The sequence below is a fragment of the Plectropomus leopardus genome, chromosome 10 (assembly GCF_008729295.1).
Source record: "Plectropomus leopardus isolate mb chromosome 10, YSFRI_Pleo_2.0, whole genome shotgun sequence".
NCBI classification, from domain to species: domain Eukaryota; kingdom Metazoa; phylum Chordata; class Actinopteri; order Perciformes; family Serranidae; genus Plectropomus; species Plectropomus leopardus.
The window spans coordinates 18240017-18261003 of record NC_056472.1 but is presented as its reverse complement, the minus strand read 5'-3'; the positions used below and the strand labels follow the sequence as shown (position 1 = coordinate 18261003).

Sequence of the window (20987 nt, the reverse complement as noted above, 5' to 3'; positions counted from 1 at the left end):
CCTGCTGGTCAGAACAACACAAACAAATCACCATGATTATAGGATTAGTGTGATCTCATCTAGAGAAATACCTACTTTTCCATAGATGACAACGTTGACTGAGCCTTTCAAAATAATGTACCATGACGTGCCCTCCTCCCCCTGACTGAACACTGAGAGGAAAGAAACAAAGACAAGCTTTGGTAGACTGATATACTCTAATATGACATTTGTTGGATTAATTCTGACTCTGTAACACATTTATAAATTGTATAGTTTGGCGTCAGCTGTTTGAAAAAGTCACATCATTCATTTTATTGCATTACTTACACACTGTTCCTGCCTTTGCATGAGACTCAAATATCAGCACTCCTGCCAGCTCTCTCTTTACCTGCAGGGGAAACAGATAACTCATGAAGATCAATGTGAACTAAATTCATTTTACTTAGTAGCGCAACAATGGAAGAGTACAGTCACGCAAAGTTTACACTCCTGCTTCCTCGCTAGTATAAAACAGAGTTTCCTGCAGTTCAGTGTGAGCTAAAATTCATCACAGAGGCAGCTTGCAGCAGTTCTCATATAGCTTGTTTTTCAGTTTTACTTAATCCTTGCAGTGATGCAAAGTACTGATTTCGCAGAACATGAATTAAAATGTTAAGTTTATAAATATGTGATGATCAGTGCTGAGATGACCTCACAGGTACATATGAGTGATTGGTACTTCATACTCAAGTACTCGAGACCTCGTTTGGCTGTAAGTATTCATTTACTGTATAGAATAATCACTGTCCTACCTCCCACAAAAGAGCATGACTTTTTCAGTGCTGCGTCTTGCCTATGTAATGTTAATGGTGGCTACACATAGCTTTGCTTGTTTTTAGTTTACTTCTGTTAACTTTGAATTCATAGTTCAATAGAGTAATTTCAGGCTGTTTGTTAATTAAATATTTTTTTAATTTCACTTCAGAGATTGCAGTTTTCCATTGTTGGCCAATTTGTATTCTTAGTGCTATGTTAGATTATTTATTTTTATTTAATTTTTCTGTCAGGATTTGAGTACTTAATAATAATTTAATGCAAGTACTTCAATATGGCAGAAAATGTCCATCTCCAATACGCCCTCACTCAGCTTTTATAGATCTAGTGTGTGGGATTTAGGTTACAAAGTGCAACAAGCTTAAACTTCTCCTGTGTGCCGAGCGTCTAGAAGAACTCAAAAATGCAAATAGCCTAATCTAGAGCCAGTGTTTGATTTGTCCGTTCTGGGCTACTGTTGAAACACAGCAGACTCCATATAAGAGGACCCGCTACATATGTAAATATAAACACTTCCTTCTAAGGTAATGAAAAAAACTACAATTCATATTTTCAGGATTCAGATTATAAACGAACAAAAACATAGTTAGGAATATTATATTGTATTTCTGCCAATAGACGCCCCTGAATCCTAAACACTGGATCTTTAAATGTGATAAAAGTTGAGGAGCTGAGCGTGTTTTTTACTGCCACAGGAGAGAGAAGCTTTTTTAATGACTGCAGAGTGACAACAGGGTTCATATGGTCACACAAGATAGAGAACCCGCACTCACAGTGGTAGATAGGTGAGATAAAGCCTTTATGTGGAGCAGCTCTTCATAAATGATCTCCAGATCATCTGCTGTTCTTTCAGACGGACTGGAAAAAAGGGAAATAGGTCAACAAATAATACCATCACACTGATTTGCTTTATTTAATGCTGATTTAGAGATTATTGCTTTAGAGCCGTACTGTTTCCTCAGAATCATCCTCATATGGGCGTCAGGTCCAATCTGCAAGAGGAGGAGCAAGGTGTCCTGCAGCTCCTCCAGACTCTCCCTCCTCTCCTCCTCGCCGGGGAAAGGAGCGTCCTCCTGCTCGTCGTCAAGGAAGCGGTAGAAAAGGTACTTGTCCTGGAAGCTCAGCTCCTGGTCCACTGCGTCACAACAACACAGGCACAGACAGCAGGGCTCACATTTGTTTAAAAAAAAATCACTGCTTCGCACGTACATGTGGTGCAGACACAGACATCACACAGAGTCTCACCATGGTTGAGAACACCTTCTTCCAGCAGCACCTGCCACATGCCCACAGCCTGAATACGAGAGTGGACACAGGCGCTCTGCTGCATTTGCCAGTCAACCAACTCTGTCCCCACACAACACTGCCTGGGAATCACAGGAGAGGTCTACATAAGGTTTTATACAAGACTGAGCAGTTATGTAACACATTTCCTCTGATTTTATTAATTGAATCTGCCTGTTCTTGGTTCTTTTTTGTTTCCAAAGTGTTTATAGGGCATTGCCATAAAAGAGCCAGGTGGTTAAATAAAATACATGAATACAAAGGTGCTGCATTTAATTTTGTTTTTATGTATTATTTGTATTTTTTTTCCTCTTTCTTTAATCTTAACACTTTTTGTTTTCAGTTTTTTAGTTCAATTCAGTTCAGTTTGCTTTATTGGCATGATTGTTTGTAAAATAATATTGACAAAGATAGTTTTGTTAACAGAACAGAACATTCCCTAACACAGAACCAAATAATAAAAACAAAAATAAAAATAGCGTAAAATAAACCTATTGTTCTGGAAACTTCCACAGAAGCCATTTCGAGTATTTTACCAGGTTTTTTTTATGTCAATAGTGTTGCAGATTGGTTTATTGTGGCATGAGTGACCGCATGGCAAGATGGTCTCTAGTTTATTTGGCAATCAAAAAAAAAAAAGCATCCACAACATATACCTCTAAACTGTGGCATATATCTCTTAAAACCTAGAGACGTACTGTATATCTCTAAAGGGATAACAACTTCTATAATTTTGTTAATTTCCTCTTTAACACTTTTCCAGACCCCTTGAATTATTGATCAAGGTATGTGTGTGGTCCACTATTTTTAAACAGTTTCTCTTACAAAATGTTACAGATGGTTATTTCACAAAACAAAAATAAAAATAAAATGTGTATTTGAATATTGTATTTTGGAAATCCATTCAAACTCTCTTCATATTTGTATTTTCAGATTGTTTTCATGTGTGTGAATGAACTGTTAACGTGTTTTTACTTGTCTAATAGTGTCTCTTGATGAAATAATATAAATAAAGTATTTTGAATCAAATTGAACTGAATGATGCAATCTTCCAATATCAATTAATTAAGATGCTAACTAACCTGTACGTCTTCAAGTGGTACTTCCTGTCTCTGATCATGTGAGGCGCCCTGGAGAGGATGGCGTTACGGAGAATCTTTCCTGCCCGCAGGATCTTCTCAGAGGGGACCTGCGAAGCAGATTCAAGTTAAATATCAGCACATTAGAGTCCTACTGAGCGCCCACCACATTAACATGTAATGAATGGTCCCTAAATACACAAAGTTGACAGTGTTTACTACCTGAGAAATGCATTTAAGGTGGGATTTGGCAGGACTTTCAATGAATGACTTCTGCAAAATAAAACAAAAGAAAATATAAGAGGAAGTGAAATGAAACACATCATGAATGACAAACTAAGGCTCTTCTGATGATACAAAACTCAACATCACAGAAATCTGGTGAAATGAAGGTTTGTTGTTGTGGATCACAACAGTCCTGTAATTGGCCATAAAAGATGTCAGGGAAACAACAACATGTCGGACAGTCAAGTGTTTTTCTCTCAGTGCGGGCCACAGGATGTCTGTATAACTCACATCCGACATTAGCTGTCAACTTTAATTGAACTTGTGGCTTTCTTTATTGCTGCTCCGTCAAAATAACAGTCCGTTACCAGTCTCTTGACTGGTAGCGACTGCTTAAATGGGACACAGATATTGTGAATTACTGTATGCAAATGTGTTTTGGTTTTGGTTTTTTTCCCCACTGGGGCCATGGGGTGGGCTGCTGGGCTGTGACATTTAAAGTGCATTCTGCATGCTTCAGAGAGCAGCATAACCAGTGCATTTATGTGAAGGCTGTAAAGTTCATCACTTATTTACAGGAAAATTAGTCCACTCAGTATGCAAAGAAGTCGGGCTTTCGAACTGATTACTTATATATGTTAAAGTAAACTAAAGCTGTTTGTTACACAGAAGAAAACAAGCTATTATTACATAACAGAGTGTTCTTGTGCTCATGTTATGACTAATCTGTATGTAGGAACAAAGCATGGGGCACCATTAATCTGCTGTAGTGCCACCTTATCTAGCCAGAAGTCAGGAAACGGCCGCAGGAGAAAGGTGGGACAGGAACTGTTACGATGGGAGACAAAAGCAGTCATCTTGCTTATATTTAGACCAACTTTAAACAAACTTCACATTCTACACTCCTTTCCATCCTCCGTTGGAGAGGCGAGTAACAGTAAAGGAAGTCATTACGTCAGACGACAAAACAACTCAGAATGACTTACTACCTAAAGGTTTAGGTGTCGTTCACTTGCAATAACTCCCTGTTAGACAGGAGCAAAGCCAATAAACCAGCAAGTTTCAAAACTTGATGTAATAAAAAATCACATAAATAATTCATGTGTGTCAGCCAAATTACCTTATTCTGATGTTTAGAAACTGAAACAAACGAGTTGTTGCTGATGTTCTCTTTGTCCGGCATTCCTGGTGGAAAAAACACAGAGTATATTCATGAAGTGACTTAGGATCTGTGACAAAGATCACTGTGAAGAGTGTCCTATTATCTAACTAACCCCTGAGGAAATAGTCCTGTACGGAGCACATGCAGGTCAGTGTTAGAAAAAAAGCACCTTACAATCTTTATACTATGCTTAATCTTCTTCACTGGGCCTTTTGCTCAGGCTTCTGCTTAAAAATGACATGCCTAAGAATGGAAACTGACAAAACGTTACACTTTAAGAGTGAAGCACGTCGCTCCGTGTCTCATTCAGTGGCTTGTGCTGAGCTCTCGTTACTATAACCAGGGACAGATGTAGGGATTTGGAGGCCTGGGGCCACAGGTACATTTCCTTATTTTCAAACTTTCTCTTAATTTAATATAAAATATCCCTAAAATATGTCTTCAGTTCACTCAATGATAGTAAAGAAGTCCCTGAAGGAAAAGGTTAGGAACCACTGTACCTGGTCCAGCCATATACTAGGTTCTAACCTATTCTTGTATAGGTACATCTATGCACCCTCTTTGATTCCTCGGTAAAGTGTCAAACTCATTTGACGTCTTTTCTATGTTACTGTAAGAATCAAATCCATCTGAAAACAACAATTTTTGGCTTTATTTCTAAAAATAAATCAGCCTTTATACATGTTGACAAACAATCATCAGTAATGTGGATATAATAACCATGTGGGTAAAATTAAATATTTAAACAGTTAAAGCAGTCTGGTAAGTCAACACAGTCTCACAGAAATACATGAAATAGATACAAAAACTTTTTTTAAGATTAGGTTTCTGGGGGTTTATGTCTTTAATTGATAGGACAGACTAAGCATGAAAAGGAGAGAGAGAGAGGGGGTGACATACAGCACAGGGCCGAGGCCGGAATCAAACCCACGGCTGCTGCGGTGAGGCAATGCACAGAGTTTCTCACACTTTATACTGTCTTCATGTGTCTACTATGGCAAAAGATCCTCATGATTTTATACTGGCCTTGTTCTCTTGTAACAAAATATAGTTTTAATACCATCGGTGGCCACCATCACATAACCTGGAAAAGACACAAGACTTCCCAGATTATGATATCCAAAATCAAAGACGATATCTAGTCGAATTTCACGATATTGATAAATTGCTCAGCCCTCCTTCAGATTATCTCTGGTTTGATTGTCAGATCTTGTTATTGTATTTTATTCCCCTTGTTTGCTTTTCCAATCATATACATCTGACATATATTTACAGGGTTCCCACACATTTTGACTTTTCAAGGACCCCAAATTATAATTTTAAAAAATTACACACACACAGTAACATTAAAATTACTGTGACTATTTCATTACACACAAATCCATGAATTTTTCACATATTTTAGTTGTTTTTACTTATTCCATGAGTACTCCAGACATGGAAAATGTGTTTGTGAAAATCCATGACTTTTCCAGGTTTTCCATGACTCTGGGAACACTGCATTTATTTCTCTCATCATTATGAATCAGAAAGTTATTAGTTTTTCTTCTTAACATTATTCATAATTTGAGATTCCATGCACTTTTAACTTTTGGATAAAATTGACTTTCTTAACAGATCTAAGCTGTAAATTTTGTTTTGTTTATAATTTATTTTTCTCCTTAGACAAACGTGCTGTTAAGACTCAACAAACATGCTGTTAAGACTCAATTTCTCTGGTTGTTACTGTACATGAGCAGCAAAACGATGCAAATGAAGGAAATCACTGAGGGAATGTGACAGTCGTGCGGAGGGTTTGCAGACTAAGAGCTTTAAGCTTGTACAGTTCCCCTCCAGGACAAATAGCATAATCAGTCAAAGCTGCTCAGTCACAACTGTATCTGCAGGCAAAAACTCTGCTATTCTTAGACGTGCCTCTCACACTGCTGATACCACAAAAAAACAGACACAGAATCCACATGATACATAGAAAGTGGAACATAGCTAGAAGTGTTACGTTATGCTTCTGGCTATACATCCAGGAATGAACCTCATCTGTATCTGTACAACTTTGTTCACAATGTTCTGCTATTTCTGGCTTTGTTTTGTGTTCCTGGTTATTTGTGCTATGGTTCTTTCCTGCAAATATTTTTCTATTGTTACTTTCGTGTTGCACAATTTGACTTAGCATTTTAGACCACCTAACCACTGATCAAACAATGTCCAACAGGGAAAAAAAATTATGGAAAAGTCTGAAAGAAAACCATGATACAAATATAAAGAAAATGGTCAGTTGCTGTGTTTACAAACTGCCAGTTTTCTTTCACAGCAAAAATGAAGGTTAATAATGTTGCTAGCAAAGGTTTGACTACATTAGAAATATTTGAGCGAGAACAAAAACTTGGCAGGAAATGTACTGCAAACTGCAAGAAATCTGCAGATTAAAAATATGATTTTCAAAAAAACCCAGGGAAAAATGTCCACAGAACTAAAAATTTAGAGTCATTTTTGTGGCCACCTAAAGAATTTAAGTCCGATATTCCCTCTCTTTTAGCTGTTTTTTATCTTCTCAGTCTCCTAAGGAATGTAGTCGTCATTAACTGCTAAATGCTCCGCTATGTTCACCAGCAAGTCACTAATTGGGTCTGTTTAGTGCAGATAATTATATGTAGCTTATCACATTGCTTCACATTATCATTAAATACATCGAAAAGAAGTCTTAAAATCTGCTCAGCTCTGTACTCGCTGACCTCTTTAATGTGACAAGCATTCATTTGTGATGCTCCATTGTGTGTAGTTCCATGTTGCATCGTCTGTCTCATGTCTGCTCCTTTGTATCACTTTATATCATATGCTATGGTGTGCATTGTTTGGCTTGTGTGGGTTTTTTCTTTTTTTTCTGTACAAGTTAATATTTTTATGTTATTGTACCGTGTCTTTGTCCTGACCTGCTGAGGGACTGCAGAAACTAATCAGCTCAGGGCTATAATCTGGTACGGTGCATCAAATGGTAACATTTATGTTATAAACCGCACATGGTCCTTTTAAATAAAATAAATAAACAAAACACATTGTTGTGATTAAATATTGATCATAGCTCCTTTAAAGGGTAACTTTGCAAGAGAGAGGTTGGACACCAAAGAAGCAGCTGGGGAAGACAGCGTGTATACAGCCAACATATTTTTACATCTAACAGGGTGAATTAAGAGTTTATTTCAACCAAATCAGAACTGGTGATTGCTGGCACAGTGGACAGACAGTGACTTTTGTTTAGTTTCTGTAGCGTTTGAATGAAGAGTGTTTTACAGTTATAAAATTGCTGTTTACTTAAAAGGAGTCTTTAACAAAAAAGTCTCTCTCTCTGGATATTTTCTGTAATGCTGTCACGGACACTTTTAACAAAAGTTTGAGCCTGTTTTGTGGCTGCCAACTGCAGCAGTCTAGCAAAAACATGTTGTTCCCTTAGTCACTTAAGACTCAAAAATATGGGAAAATGGGTCCAGATTGAAAAATACTTAAGTTATCTTTAATAATGAGTCTCATTTTGGTGTTTGTCTTCTTACAAACTCTTTCTGCATCTCTATTTATATGCTTTGGGTCTGAATAGAATCGGTGCTTGTTTATTGTTTTTGAGAATTTAACACAGCTGTCCATCATTTTATTCATGATGCTGACACTCTGGTCCATGTGACATCACAGCTCTCATTCAAGTGCCACATCAAGTCAGTCACATCAGTAGAAACGCAGCAAACAGTTTCCATGTGAGAGATGAAGCCGAGATAAGTGAGAAAAATCTAAAATTGAATTTCTTGTTAAAAGATGAGATTTAGTTTGAGTATTTCAGAGCTGAGAGCAAAGTGTTGTGTTTTATTGAACAATAGTGGAGAAACGTGTGCTTTAAAAAGGCGCTCAGGTAGAGTGACTGCATGCCTGAACGAAACAATGCTGACTTTAAAAGCTCCACCTGTTAAGTGCTGTAGCAGCACGGCGCTGTTGTTACTAAGAAAATTGTTTAAAATATGTTTAATTCATTTGACTTTGCCACTACAGTTACAGCACCACTAAGCTGCTGTGGATGTAGTGTACAGGAGAGTGCATCAGCCTCCAGCTGCTTGATGCTTATGTCATTTCTGTCCTGGTGTACTCATGCATAGAGTGTATACTGTAAGTCCCCTAAGTACTGCACAGTATACTGGAAAAAATACTGTGAGCCCTGCTCTTAAAGTGTTGCTCCACCGCACATCACAGTGATGAATACTAAAGCAGACACATGGACTTTTAATAGCAGCACAAAAGGCTACAGTAGTCCACTGAAATCGCTTTGATTGAAACATTTTCTTTAAAATGTGCCCATCATTTCCGAACTCTTTAAAAATACATAACAACATACTGTGAACAAGCAGCCAGTAAGTCAACAGACTCTCTGGATTTTCTCACTGCTGTTTGTCATTTTTATGGTGCATGACTTTGAAGCAAGCTAAGTGCTCTGTTTGTGCAAAGCAAAGTCAATATTGAGTTAACTTGCAACATAAAAGCAGAAATAAAAGTATCAGCGTTTATCGCAATGCCAGAGGATGAAGGAGGATCGGGCAGTAACGGAGTTTAGACCAACAAAATTATTATTACATAATGTACTAAATAAGATGTTAAATAAGATTCTATGTTATATTACACTATCTAAACATGGTGAAATCTTAATGTACAAAGTAAAAAAAAAAAAAAGGTCCCAAAAAGTTACTTTTGGGAATATTTAAAATATAAAGAGATGCCATTTACTGTAAACACTGTTCTTTAGGTTCTTACACCAAAGATATTCTGCTTGCAAACCTTGAAATACATCGAATCTACTCTGAGCTCTGCTTTTCTATTTCTACCATTACATTTTGAGTAACTGATTTAAAAAAGCAGCTAAAAGTAAACAAAATGCATCGTTGTACGTGTTTCTGATTATGTAACACTGTTACTGAACATCCTACCAAACCACGTGCACCAAATGAAACATTTGAACATTTGCACAATCTCCTGTTTTGGTTGCCCAATGGCTGATGCACTTCCTTTGTGTTGTACATCGAGGATTTGTTTTCCAAGGAGATTGTACCCCATGGCAGACAGAACTGCACAGTGGGGAACCGATCTAAAAATGCTGATGGTGTCTTTATTCTAGAGCTGTTAAATTATGCAATCAACATATACTTCATAAGTATCACAGGGGTAAGCAAAACACTTGACTATTTCCACTTTATTTAAAAGTTAAAATAATATTTTCAAATCTCCCACAGCCCGTTCTGTAAGTTAATACAACAACTCACAAAAATTTAGAAAAATTTGTGAAGAAAATGTGCAATTGCTAAAGCGCTCAGAAATATCAACAGTAATACTCACTGTCGGCACTACAACCGCTTTCCATCACACCATAGGGCGGGGCGAGCAGTCCAGCCATGCACTGATGATATTTCTATCAAAGATAAAGAAGAGAACAAATCAGTCACAGCAGTCAATAGCTGACAACAAATATTCAATTTATCAGAAATGTGCAATCTAAACATACAAAAGATAAAATGTGCATTTTGCCATTTAATGGTGGTCACAGGGTTGCAGCACATAATATGTCAATAAGAAAATTGTAGCATCATAAAGACCGTAGTAGTTTTTTTTTGTTAAGGAGACTTTGTCCATTTGTCTCATCATTTTATCAACTTGACCATGGGAGGCCAAAGTAATGCACCATGTCCAAGTGTGGGAGAGGTAACATGCTGTAACGCAACAGCTGACTCTCACAGCTGGTAATTCGGATAAATGTAGAGACTTTTGACGGAGACGTTGCCTTCAAAGACAGCTCTGCAGGATCACCATCAGTGATGAAGCACTGAAATCATTTACTTGTGCAAAAGTATCAATATAATAATGTAGAAATCAAAAGCAAAATGTATTTTTGTTTCAAAAGTTCAAGGACTCATTCTGCAGCAAAATAACACCCTTTGACTGATTTTTCACTCTGTTGCCAGTTTATTCGGTACACCATGGGAAAGCTGATGCAGTCCAATCCATCACTCCTGAAATGATTCTTTCCTCAGTGATAGAGCTTTTTTGTTATTTAGTCTACTCATGTTCATATAGATGAGATGGATAAATAAAAGGAACACCTGTCTGTATGAAAAACTGCAGCCTCCAAAATGCATCTCTGTAACAATTTAAGCAAAAAACTAAACACTACAATATACAGGTTCCCACTAATTTTTATTGACAACATTTCTAAACTTTTCTATGACTTTTCAAGGACCCAGGATAAAATTTAATGACCATTAATTCAAATTATCATTTAGACTTCTCTTTTTTTAATAATATATATATAAAACTGCAACTGTAACATCCTCAGTTTGATTCTGTCTGGGAGTAAATGGTGGTAAATGTTGCATGTTGTATCTCTTGTTCTCTCCCAACATATCCTGTCCCTGCCTCTCATTATTGTGCTGTCAAATGAAGGCAAAGTGCCCCCTCACACCCATCCCTGAAAAACATCAACCATCAACATCACTTGTCTCCAGGCTGTGAGGACAGTGCTGATAAAAGTATGGACTGTTTGTTGATATTTTGTCCTCATTAGACCTAATGTCCAAATGGAAGAGGGGTCAATGACTAATGATCACTAAGAGTAATTATTATACTGTACTTATTATTATACTTATTTGACAATAATACATAAAGGGGATTCATTGTGCTCACTTTCAAGTTTATATTTGTATTTTGGGTTCTACTGGAACATGTTTACATGATTTAATGTTGCAAATTCTTTTACTCGTACTGTGCTGAAACACCTGTATTCATCCTCTGTCTGAGAGTCCTCTGTTTTAGCGTCTGTCCCCCGAAAAAGCCCAGTCTTCTCCTATTGGTCAGCATTTTAACGGTCTTCTGTATCTCAGCATCTCTGCACCATTGTTTCAGCCAGAAAATGACCATAATAGCATACAGTGCCAATTTCTACAGTGAAAAATCTCAAAGAAAAGATTCTAAACAAAAATCTTCACAACTAGACATGTTGCAGCAAAAGCAGAAATCAGTGAGAAAGTAGCAACATTGGTGAACAACATGACATGTTTCCCTGACATTAGCACGTAGCTAGATGGAGCAGTGTGGACTATGTAATGCAGAAGACAAAATAAATAAATGTGTCTGTCAGCTTGTCCTTACAGTAGAAAAATATTGGAAACAGACTGAGATTATTATTGCAAATGGTCCGAAGCCTGAGATTTCTGTTCAATTTTACATATTTCCTCTTAATTTTACATTTGATTACCTCATTATTTGAAACTCTGACCATGTTTAATACGAACATCCAACATACTAACATTATATGACAGAAAATACTGAAAAGCATGATAGGTACCCTTTAAATGCTATAACCTTGGCACAATGCTAAATCTCAGTGTCAGTTTCTAGTCCTCTTTCACTTACTTGTTTCAATTAGTCATGAAGCACTTTTTCCGTTCTGTCGTGCAAGATGCAAAGAGCCACATAGCCAACAGAGCATGACAATATTAATGTACACGCCGTACTTATACCATCACTTTGCCCTGCAGCATCACAGATGTTATGTAATGAACGTCATAGTGCATCCATGCTCTCCTGTAAATGTCATGTTTTCTTCATGACACATGGTTCAAATAGGTCAATCCAACCGTAGCCAATAAGCCATAAAAATATGTATTTGCCTTATACATTGTTAATGAAGGCCCCTTGGTAGTATTTAAAAAGCTGGGTTTAGCATATAATAGCTAACAGTATATCCCAAAATATTAGATTTTGGCAAACTGGGGTTGACCATTTAAATATTATTATCTAATAGGGATTTATTTTCTGTTTTGGATGCCTTTCCCCCTACAGAATACATGCCATCCCTGCAGGAAATGTCAATGGTTAATAAGTGCTTAATAATAAACAGTAGCATATGATATGATTACACACATGAACAGGACTTGCAGTGTGCTTTTTTTAACTATTTATAAGCATGTACAAATCTATGTTTGTTATTTCCTTTCAAACTAATGAAGACAAGTTATTTTATTATAACAACTTAATATTATATAATCATGTATTTGTTAATTGGTGGTATACCAGTTATCATTGCCTCACAGTGGATTTTAAATGAAGGAGCAATCATTTTTAACAAATATGTAAATACATATGAGTTTTTTTCTTGTAACTACTTACAAGTCACTCATAATGTGCTGTAAGTCACTGATTCATCATGCATATGCTCATTATAAATGCTATAATGCACAGTTAAAACAAAGTAATAAAATGAAACAGAAGGCGCAATTTCCTTAAGCGCTGTACTTAAATATAATTGTAATAGTACCACTTGTTCTTTGTCATAATATTTGGCAGCTTTATTGACAACAAATTGTGTACTGTCTAGTTTACAACATTTATCTGATGGCAACATCAAAACAAATACTATTATAAAAATGTTATACCACTGTATACATTTACCTACCAAATTTGCTCCACAAGAACTTAAAATGTTGCTCATCAATAATTCTGTACAAAGATCAAGAATATTTCTACCAATATTATGATTCCTTTTACAGTATAAAAAACTGTAGTTATTCTACAATAACTTCACGGCTGTATGACTTTATAGCAACTTGCTGGCTAATTGTTGCATATAAGTTACTGTAAACCTTTAACAGCACTCAACTCTGCATCTTTTTAAAAGGATCCCTTCGTATTTAGTGTCTATTCTAACATGAGCTAACTCATATAATGTATTCTTTAATCTGTTTTTTTAAACAATTTGTCAAGTAGACTGATGGTTCGAGATTTGTGGTTTTGAATTTGTGGTAAGAGACAAACAAAAACTGATTATGTGCCGAAGCAACTACATTATGAGTCGATAAAAAGCTGATTGAGGACCACTTAGTGACTGACCAGCTCTCTCTACCTTCCCATCATCTGGTCAGAGGAGACTGAAAGAAAGCTACAGCTATGGAGCCATTTGTTTCTGGATGTGTAATGTACTCTCAGAGGTCATGTTTTAAATTCAATTCTACCCCCTGAAGTCAGTTAATCAGTTTAGCAACCCTTCAGGGGCACACGGCTTTTTCCCTCAATTAAGAAGCAGTTTAGAAACGTCTCAGTGACCTCAGTGTTAAACCACATTATCTAATCCAGAATGAGGATTGACTTGCAGCTCATTAAGACACTTAAAGATGTAGATTAATGTTGACTCGTGCCACATTCAGATTATTAAACTGTCTCTTTTGTGGAGGGGATTATATACACGTGCAAACAACAGATTTAAATATGTAGTTAATCAAAAGAACTGAAGACCTATGTTTGTTGACAATTAAAGGATTTAGGATTAGGGAGGAGCACTTAAACTGAGCAGCACATGAACAAATGAACTCAACCCCTCTGAGCCAATAAAGCTGTGCTCCCTGAGGGGTTGAATCCAGTACACAGGGTGGAGGCGTTATCTCAAAGAAGGCTTAGGACCATTTTCAGGTGTGTAAAAAGCACTAAATTTCTATTTTGTTAGTAATGATGTCTCTGACTCTAATGGCACACAATGCATTTGTTTCTTTTACAGCCTCCAGATTGCCATTAAGCCACTGACATTTCAAGTATGATTTTATTTTATTTTTTGTCTACTGCTGTATTTTATCTGTATGGATGGCAAAAGTATCAATAACACAGATCGTCATATCAAATTATGGAACATCTCAGTTTTCACATTAATGCTTTTGGTGGCATGCAAATGCAAGACTTGGGATTCATTATTAATTGTTAAATACTGAACAGGGTTAAAGGAATAGTTTGACATTTTGTGAAAACACTTGCTGAGAGAATTATACTACTCTCATAGTCAAGAGCGGTATCAACATTTGGCAAGAAAAATGTCAAACTTTTCTTTTGAATGAATCATAATTCGCACATTAGCTTGCTTCATTTCAATCCCGGGAGAGTATTAGAGCATTAAATGATTTCACACATCAAGCAGAGAGTTTGCATGCCAGAATTCTAACAAAAACATTATGATAGTATATAAAAGGCAAAATTTAAAGATTTATGAGCCTTGTTAAGATCTAAACATACCATGCTCCCTTGAAACACAAAATCAAATATTAATGAGATCGTTTCATGTCACAATAAAACAACCATTGGGTGTGATTTATGCAGCTACTGTCTCACTTTATAACCATTACACTCAGAGAAATGTCCTTATCATCTATTATCTCCAGTAGTAGAGAAAAAGCAGGCCTGTAAATGCTTTTTAGGATCACTAAGTTGTTACACATCAGCGTTTACTGACAAATGGACAGTCAATAGCCATAGAGGCACAAACAAGCTCCTCAGGGACTCACACACAGCTCTGAACAGAACGTGTTTTAGTGGTCAAATGTTCCTGACCGCACACACTGTGTAAAGCACGGATATACCTTTAGGCGTGTTCAACTGGGTCGAATTATCCGTCCATCTGACATCCAGACAGTTTATAGTGTCTGATTCAGGTTCTTAAGCATTATTGTGTTATTTCTATAAACTGATTCCAGCACATTAGAGGAGATCATGATCTGTTGCTTCAAGCGGATCTACTCAGAGCAGGTGCGAGGTGTTACAAACACTTCCACAATAACAAGGATGTTGTTTGAAGAGATATGATCAGACAGGTTGGAGTTTAAATCCCTTCACATCCATGACTGCCAATGGAGTATCTCTGACCCCCGAAGGCAGCTTTAAAAGCCCTTTTGAGACATTTCACCCTGACATAAAATCCATCCATCACTGAACAAAACAAGCAGAAACAACAACATATATTTTCCTCATTTGTAGTAGAGGTACCTGCTAAGTTGGAGAACCGATAAATCTTTCAAGATTTTTAGCCGCTCACATAGTTCAAAGAAGTAACAGATGGTAATCCAAGAATATCTGGACATAAAAATATCTTGAAATGATCAGACACGCGACAACTTAAGATTTATGATAAATGTAAGCAGCAGCCTATGAGGATAAAAAATTAAGCCAACGTAATCCGAGCTTCTATGTTCTTTGTTGTGGTAGACGGTCCTACCGCATGTGCATGTTAGTGCTAGATAATCACCGCCGCTCTGCACTACACTCATAACTTGGTCACAACACCGTCCCAACGTTAGCCAGTATCTGATTTGCCCAAAATGCATCCCCATCGTTAACCTGCCATCCCTCTCTATCCGGATTCAGAACCAGATGCTGTTGGAAAGAGGAGATTCTTCACTTTTTATTGATATAAATATTGGTTTTGTGCTCCAAATATTGTTAGAAAAAGGCCTTCAAAGTTTGCAGTACAGTGGTTACAAAGACGGCCTTCCAAACTGGGAGCTCATGCTGTACTCCAGAGACTGTCGCAAAATGACAAACAGGAGTAAAAAATAACAGAAACAAGCAATATTCAAATTTTCAATGAAATGAACCCAGGTCCATCCCAAATGGTAACCTCCAGGGCTGAAAAATGACGCAAATACCAAAGTGGCAAAAACTGCAGTTCATTAAATGTCCACTTGAGGCTGGCTCCAGCTGTGAGTCAATCCCCACAGACCCCCATGTTAAAATACCCAACTTCACAGCAGAAATAAACATGTTTAAAGATTACAAAAATGGTTTTGGTCTCAAAAGCTAAAATTCAGCATTCATGAAACTATACCCTATATATATATATTTTTTTTTAAGACTTAAAATTGTGCATAATGAGGGCGCCCGTTGGCTCAGTGGATCGAGTGGGCACCCCATATATGTAGGCAGTGTCCTTGCAAGATAAACTTGAAAAAACTTTTAAAAAAATGCATATTGAAGGGCAGGCTGCTTTAAGTGACAGGCTGTCTGCGAGGCGTTGCTACAGTTAATGAGTCAGAATACCTGACTACAAAATTGACCCCGAAAGCATTTTAAACAGCTGAAGGTAATAACAGGGTTCTACAAAGTGTAATTTCCAACTTAAGCCCACGATTTCAAGCTTGGTAGCTGAAGGTCTCCTACTTTACTCCTTTCAAGTCTTTGTTGACTTCTGTCTTCTGAGAAGCCCACAGTCTGACATGTTTGAATTTCTATCAAAGATAAAGATTTTTCTATTGTGGTATCTCAATTTCAATAAAAATGACTCAAACAGAAAATGTCACGCCCATTCAAAGCATTCAAACTGCCAGATCACTACCAGCCACGTACTGCTGTAACCCTCGAGATAACTGCGAGTGTGTGGGCTGTGGCACTGGCGTTAGAAAAAAACACTGAGGGGCACAGGTATTGTAGTAAAAGTTGAAAAGCTAACTTGACTCAAACGTGATTTATTTTCTGGGTGACAAAATGCCAAAAGCTGCAAACACTGAACATATTTGGTCCATTAATTACAGGTAATATGAATACCACTGACAATTAGATAGTGTCATTTTTTATAATAACTTCACAGAAAAAATAAAGATATTTAAACACTAAAAAGTGACATTTTCTGAAACAATGTAAGTTCACACAGTTAAAATAATATTTCATACACTTGACTATTAACCAGGTAAATGTAGCGTATACAGATATCTCAGAGTCATTCGAGCATATGATCCTGCATTCATCACCACATGGCCTGTTTTATCCCTACATGAAAAGGGGGTTTACAAATGTCTGCAATAACAGATGTGTCATTCTGTATTCCTCTAGTGAGGCTCGGTCCACTGTTTATGCTTATCAGCTCTCAAACACTGAGTTCACTGTTCACAGCTAAAGCAAAACTCTTAGATATTCCTAACCCTTTCTTTTACTAATCTGTTTTTATATATCCTGTGTATGAAACCGATTGTTACCATGGAGTCCACAATATCTCAATCTGATGTACATGTTTATAATGCTTTAAAGAGTCCACAGATAAGTTTCGTCTTATCTGATCAGCAAAGATATTAACCAAGTCGTCTCAAGGCAAATTCAAGCTCCTCCTCTGTCTTTCATGCTTGAGCACATTATTGCATTGTGAGCATCAATGTGCATGAATGCACTGCTGTATTTTGAATAATTCACCCCAGATTACATAACCTACGTAGTGCAAACTGTTCTCAAAGCAGTCAGTGATTATTCTGAACTCTGACAGGCACACTTTAGGCCACTTGGGGGAAACAATTAGGAGGAAAACCCCTCCCAAGAGTTTCAACTCTCCTCTGTTAGATTTCGTCCTTAAAACAAACAGTGACAACATGAACTACGATACTCTTAGTAGGATGCAAATACTGAGTTTTACTTTTGAAACCTGGAAATTCTGAATTTCTAAATAGTTCTGCAACACCAGCAAGAACAGTTCTGCACAAATGTCAAGCATTTTTTCCCTTATTCTTCATATATTGCACAGTGTTTCTCATGCAACAAATGTATTAGATTGTTAAAAAAGTTTAGCAAAGATTACCTAAAGATGCTACCAGCGTCCCATGCAGCCTATTATTCTTGTTAATGACTGGAAGCTCCTCCACACCCTCTTAATCCAGGCGTTAACAAACACTCCAGACACACTCCAAACATGTAAGTCCAGTTCTAAGAGTCATAAGTCGCATCGAGCGCAGTCCAGCATGAACCAGCAGCTCCGTCAGCGCCACTCAGAGAGCAGAGAGAGCAGACTGTGTCAGCCCAGCAGAGTGCCAGTCAGCTGCTGACTTCTCCTGAGCAGCAGTTGCTAGGAGATTACTCAACTCCAGTGAGTGAGCAAGCAGGAGAGCATGCTCGATCACTCTCCCTCTCTCCCTCTCCCTCTCTCTCTCAAGCCTTAGCCAATCTACACACATAATACAGAGTAGTTGCTCATTTTCAGAAAGTTAAAACAGAGATTAACAGGATATGAGGACCAATAATCTGAATTATACAAAACATATATTGCAAAAATGCCCCTGTTGCTTTAATGACCATAACTCCTTTGGAAGAAATTTTCCTCAGAATTTAGCTAAACGAGAATTTTCCTTTGTGCTTCAGATCCAACTCTAAAATGTACTGATGGCACCATCCAGTATCCTGTTCCTATCACTGAGCTCCTTCCTCTCAAGGACACAGACCAGATGGCGTCTTATCTTTGACCTTGTCACTTATCAAAGCCACAAGACAGCTGCATTGAACTCCCTGAGCATTTTCCAACCAAGAAATTAATCAAGCGCTTAAATATGTGGGCCTCCCCAACGATAAGTTTTAAAGTCCGGTGAATATTTTGACATATATCGTTTGTCTCACTTTAAGGATCCTTTAATTAGTTATTGATGTGGTTATTGTCTCAAATGTTTGAGACTTGCCTCAATCTTTAATTGGCTTTAATTGGTGCAGTCTGAGTCAGTCTCGGACCTATGACGATAAGCCTCCGGGGGCAATGACCAATATTTGGGGGGTTCTGGTGTAGCCAGGAGATATCCGAACCAAGACCTTGTCTTCAATGTCATTTCAGCTAATCTCTGTAAACAAATATCTGCTCATAAATGAAGATAAATTGCTACTCAGACTACAAATAGACACCAGAACACTTCTGATATCAAAATCTTGTAGCATTGCCTACATATATCTGCAATCATATACAAGTATCTGTTTAGCAGGACTATGATATGATACAACACAACATGAAACAAAGTTTTTGAGCCCCTTATTGTTCCTGTGGGAATATTTGTCTTGGACTGACAAATGTCTTCACAATCACAATTAAACACACCACATACGAATAAAACAGCACTAGCTGTACTAAATCACCCAATAAATTGCACATAATCCAAATTACACATACCAAAAATAAATTTGTAAAAACATTGCACACCCATTACCTGCAGCTTTAAGATGCTGTTTTATACTGATGGTTTGATGCCTGGCGAAGGTCCATGTTAAAATGTCGACCCTCTGATAAAACTAACCGTGAAAACTCTTTCTTCTGAAGTAAAAAAATATCAATGTTTCTGGAGAATAAAAACAATACAAAATCAAAATAATCCCACACTTATAAATCACACAAGCAGCTTCACTAGCACATTTCAGTGCAGCTTGTTTATGAGTGACAGTGCTGATGAGGGTTGCAACAGTGAATTTAATTAGGGAAAATAGCCATAGATGGCTCATACAATGCTGTGAGTAAATTTGACCATAATTAGCTGATTTTAAAGGATTTTGTACATTTTTTTATAAGTGACAAGCAGTCATATGACATTTGTATTGTGAAAAATATAAACATAACCTTATACATATTTGGTTTTTACTTCTGTTATTTCTTCATCTACAAAAGTATCTTCATTTACCGCATTAAGAGAAGGGCGAAACATCAAAAAAGTGACATGCAAGTCGATTTCCATCTTACTGATTGTATTGTGATTGATTTGTCTCGTGTATTGTGAGTCAACAGATAAAAAAAAAGAATGGATGTGAAGAAATAGAGAGATGGAGCTGAACAGGTGTAGATGTGCTTCACTGAATCATCCTGTCAAATCCCTGTCACTTTACAGAAAAAAAAACAAAACAGCTAGCTGCTACAATTTCAGGACAACCACATGTGATCGGAAATAATGTTTCAATTTGACATTAGTCATCTTGAATTTGATGGAATGAAGCCTTGTACTGAACAGGCACAGATGTAAGACGAGGCAATTTTATAAAAATGTATTTTGAACGTCAATATGATGGACTGAGAGGCACTGCAGAGAGAACAGGCTATTCAATTTTCCTTCTTTACTTCCAATGCCAGTAACAGATTTGATTGGACATTTGAAATTGATTTAATGTTTTTCTTATTGTTTGAATTCAGTTTAGTCAGCTCCTCCATGCTGTTGTTTAACTTGAAGATACAGATCAGCTGAGCAAAAAGGCAAAAATGTTTTTCTGCACTACAGGTTAGGATACGGTCCTTCCTTTACTTGACTATGGTGATGCGTTGTACGTGCATGTATGTGCATGATAACTGTCTCAATATAATTTTCCTAAATAGTGATGTAATAAAGTAATGACCACATTTACCTCCCACCATTTACCTGAAGAAGAAAACTGAGCAGCAGCAGTAGTACAAGAAGACCGGGGGGTCAGCTGACCGGCCACAAAAGCGCATGGCAATGTTATAACATCACAACAATATTCAAAACACATAATAAATTGTTTTTAGTATGATTGTTTTGACCACGGATAACATCGCACTGTGAGGGAATTCACCACATAACATTAGCAACAGTAGCTGTTAGTCAACTCATCTAACACGAAAGGTTAGTTAATAAGTTAACCAGCTGTTTCATATAATGATATGGGTAACGTGAATAAAATGTTTATACATTAACACGTCTGTAAAGATGTAAAATGACTTATGATTGAGAAGCGGCAGAAATGTATTATGTGGGTGTAAAACTTACACAGAAAATACTGACCACAGTTGAGATTTTTGTTTTGTTTATTTATTGTTTCCATTGTTAGCTAAAACACTTACAATAGTCTGAAATTGTCTGTCCAATTAAGAT

The 20987-nt window shown here is 37.1% G+C and overlaps 1 protein-coding gene across 4 annotated transcripts in view; it reads right to left on the bottom strand.

The window, feature by feature from the left end:
- The window catches only part of rapgef4a (Rap guanine nucleotide exchange factor 4a), a 48668-nt gene that overhangs the window by 12409 nt on the left and 15272 nt on the right, over window positions 1–20987 (bottom strand). For 3 of the 4 annotated variants that reach the window (XM_042494278.1, XM_042494280.1, XM_042494279.1), the window contains 9 exons: window positions 9907–9979; window positions 4504–4568; window positions 3381–3431; window positions 3162–3268; window positions 2041–2162; window positions 1747–1930; window positions 1569–1653; window positions 310–370; window positions 76–152 (listed from right to left, as the gene is read on the bottom strand). In XM_042494278.1, coding sequence (XP_042350212.1) covers window positions 76–152; window positions 310–370; window positions 1569–1653; window positions 1747–1930; window positions 2041–2162; window positions 3162–3268; window positions 3381–3431; window positions 4504–4568; window positions 9907–9979 — 825 coding nt within the window. Of the gene's footprint in view, window positions 1–75; window positions 153–309; window positions 371–1568; window positions 1654–1746; window positions 1931–2040; window positions 2163–3161; window positions 3269–3380; window positions 3432–4503; window positions 4569–9906; window positions 9980–17938; window positions 18075–20987 lie in introns of those variants that run through there. The other variant, XM_042494281.1, reaches the window with a different exon arrangement.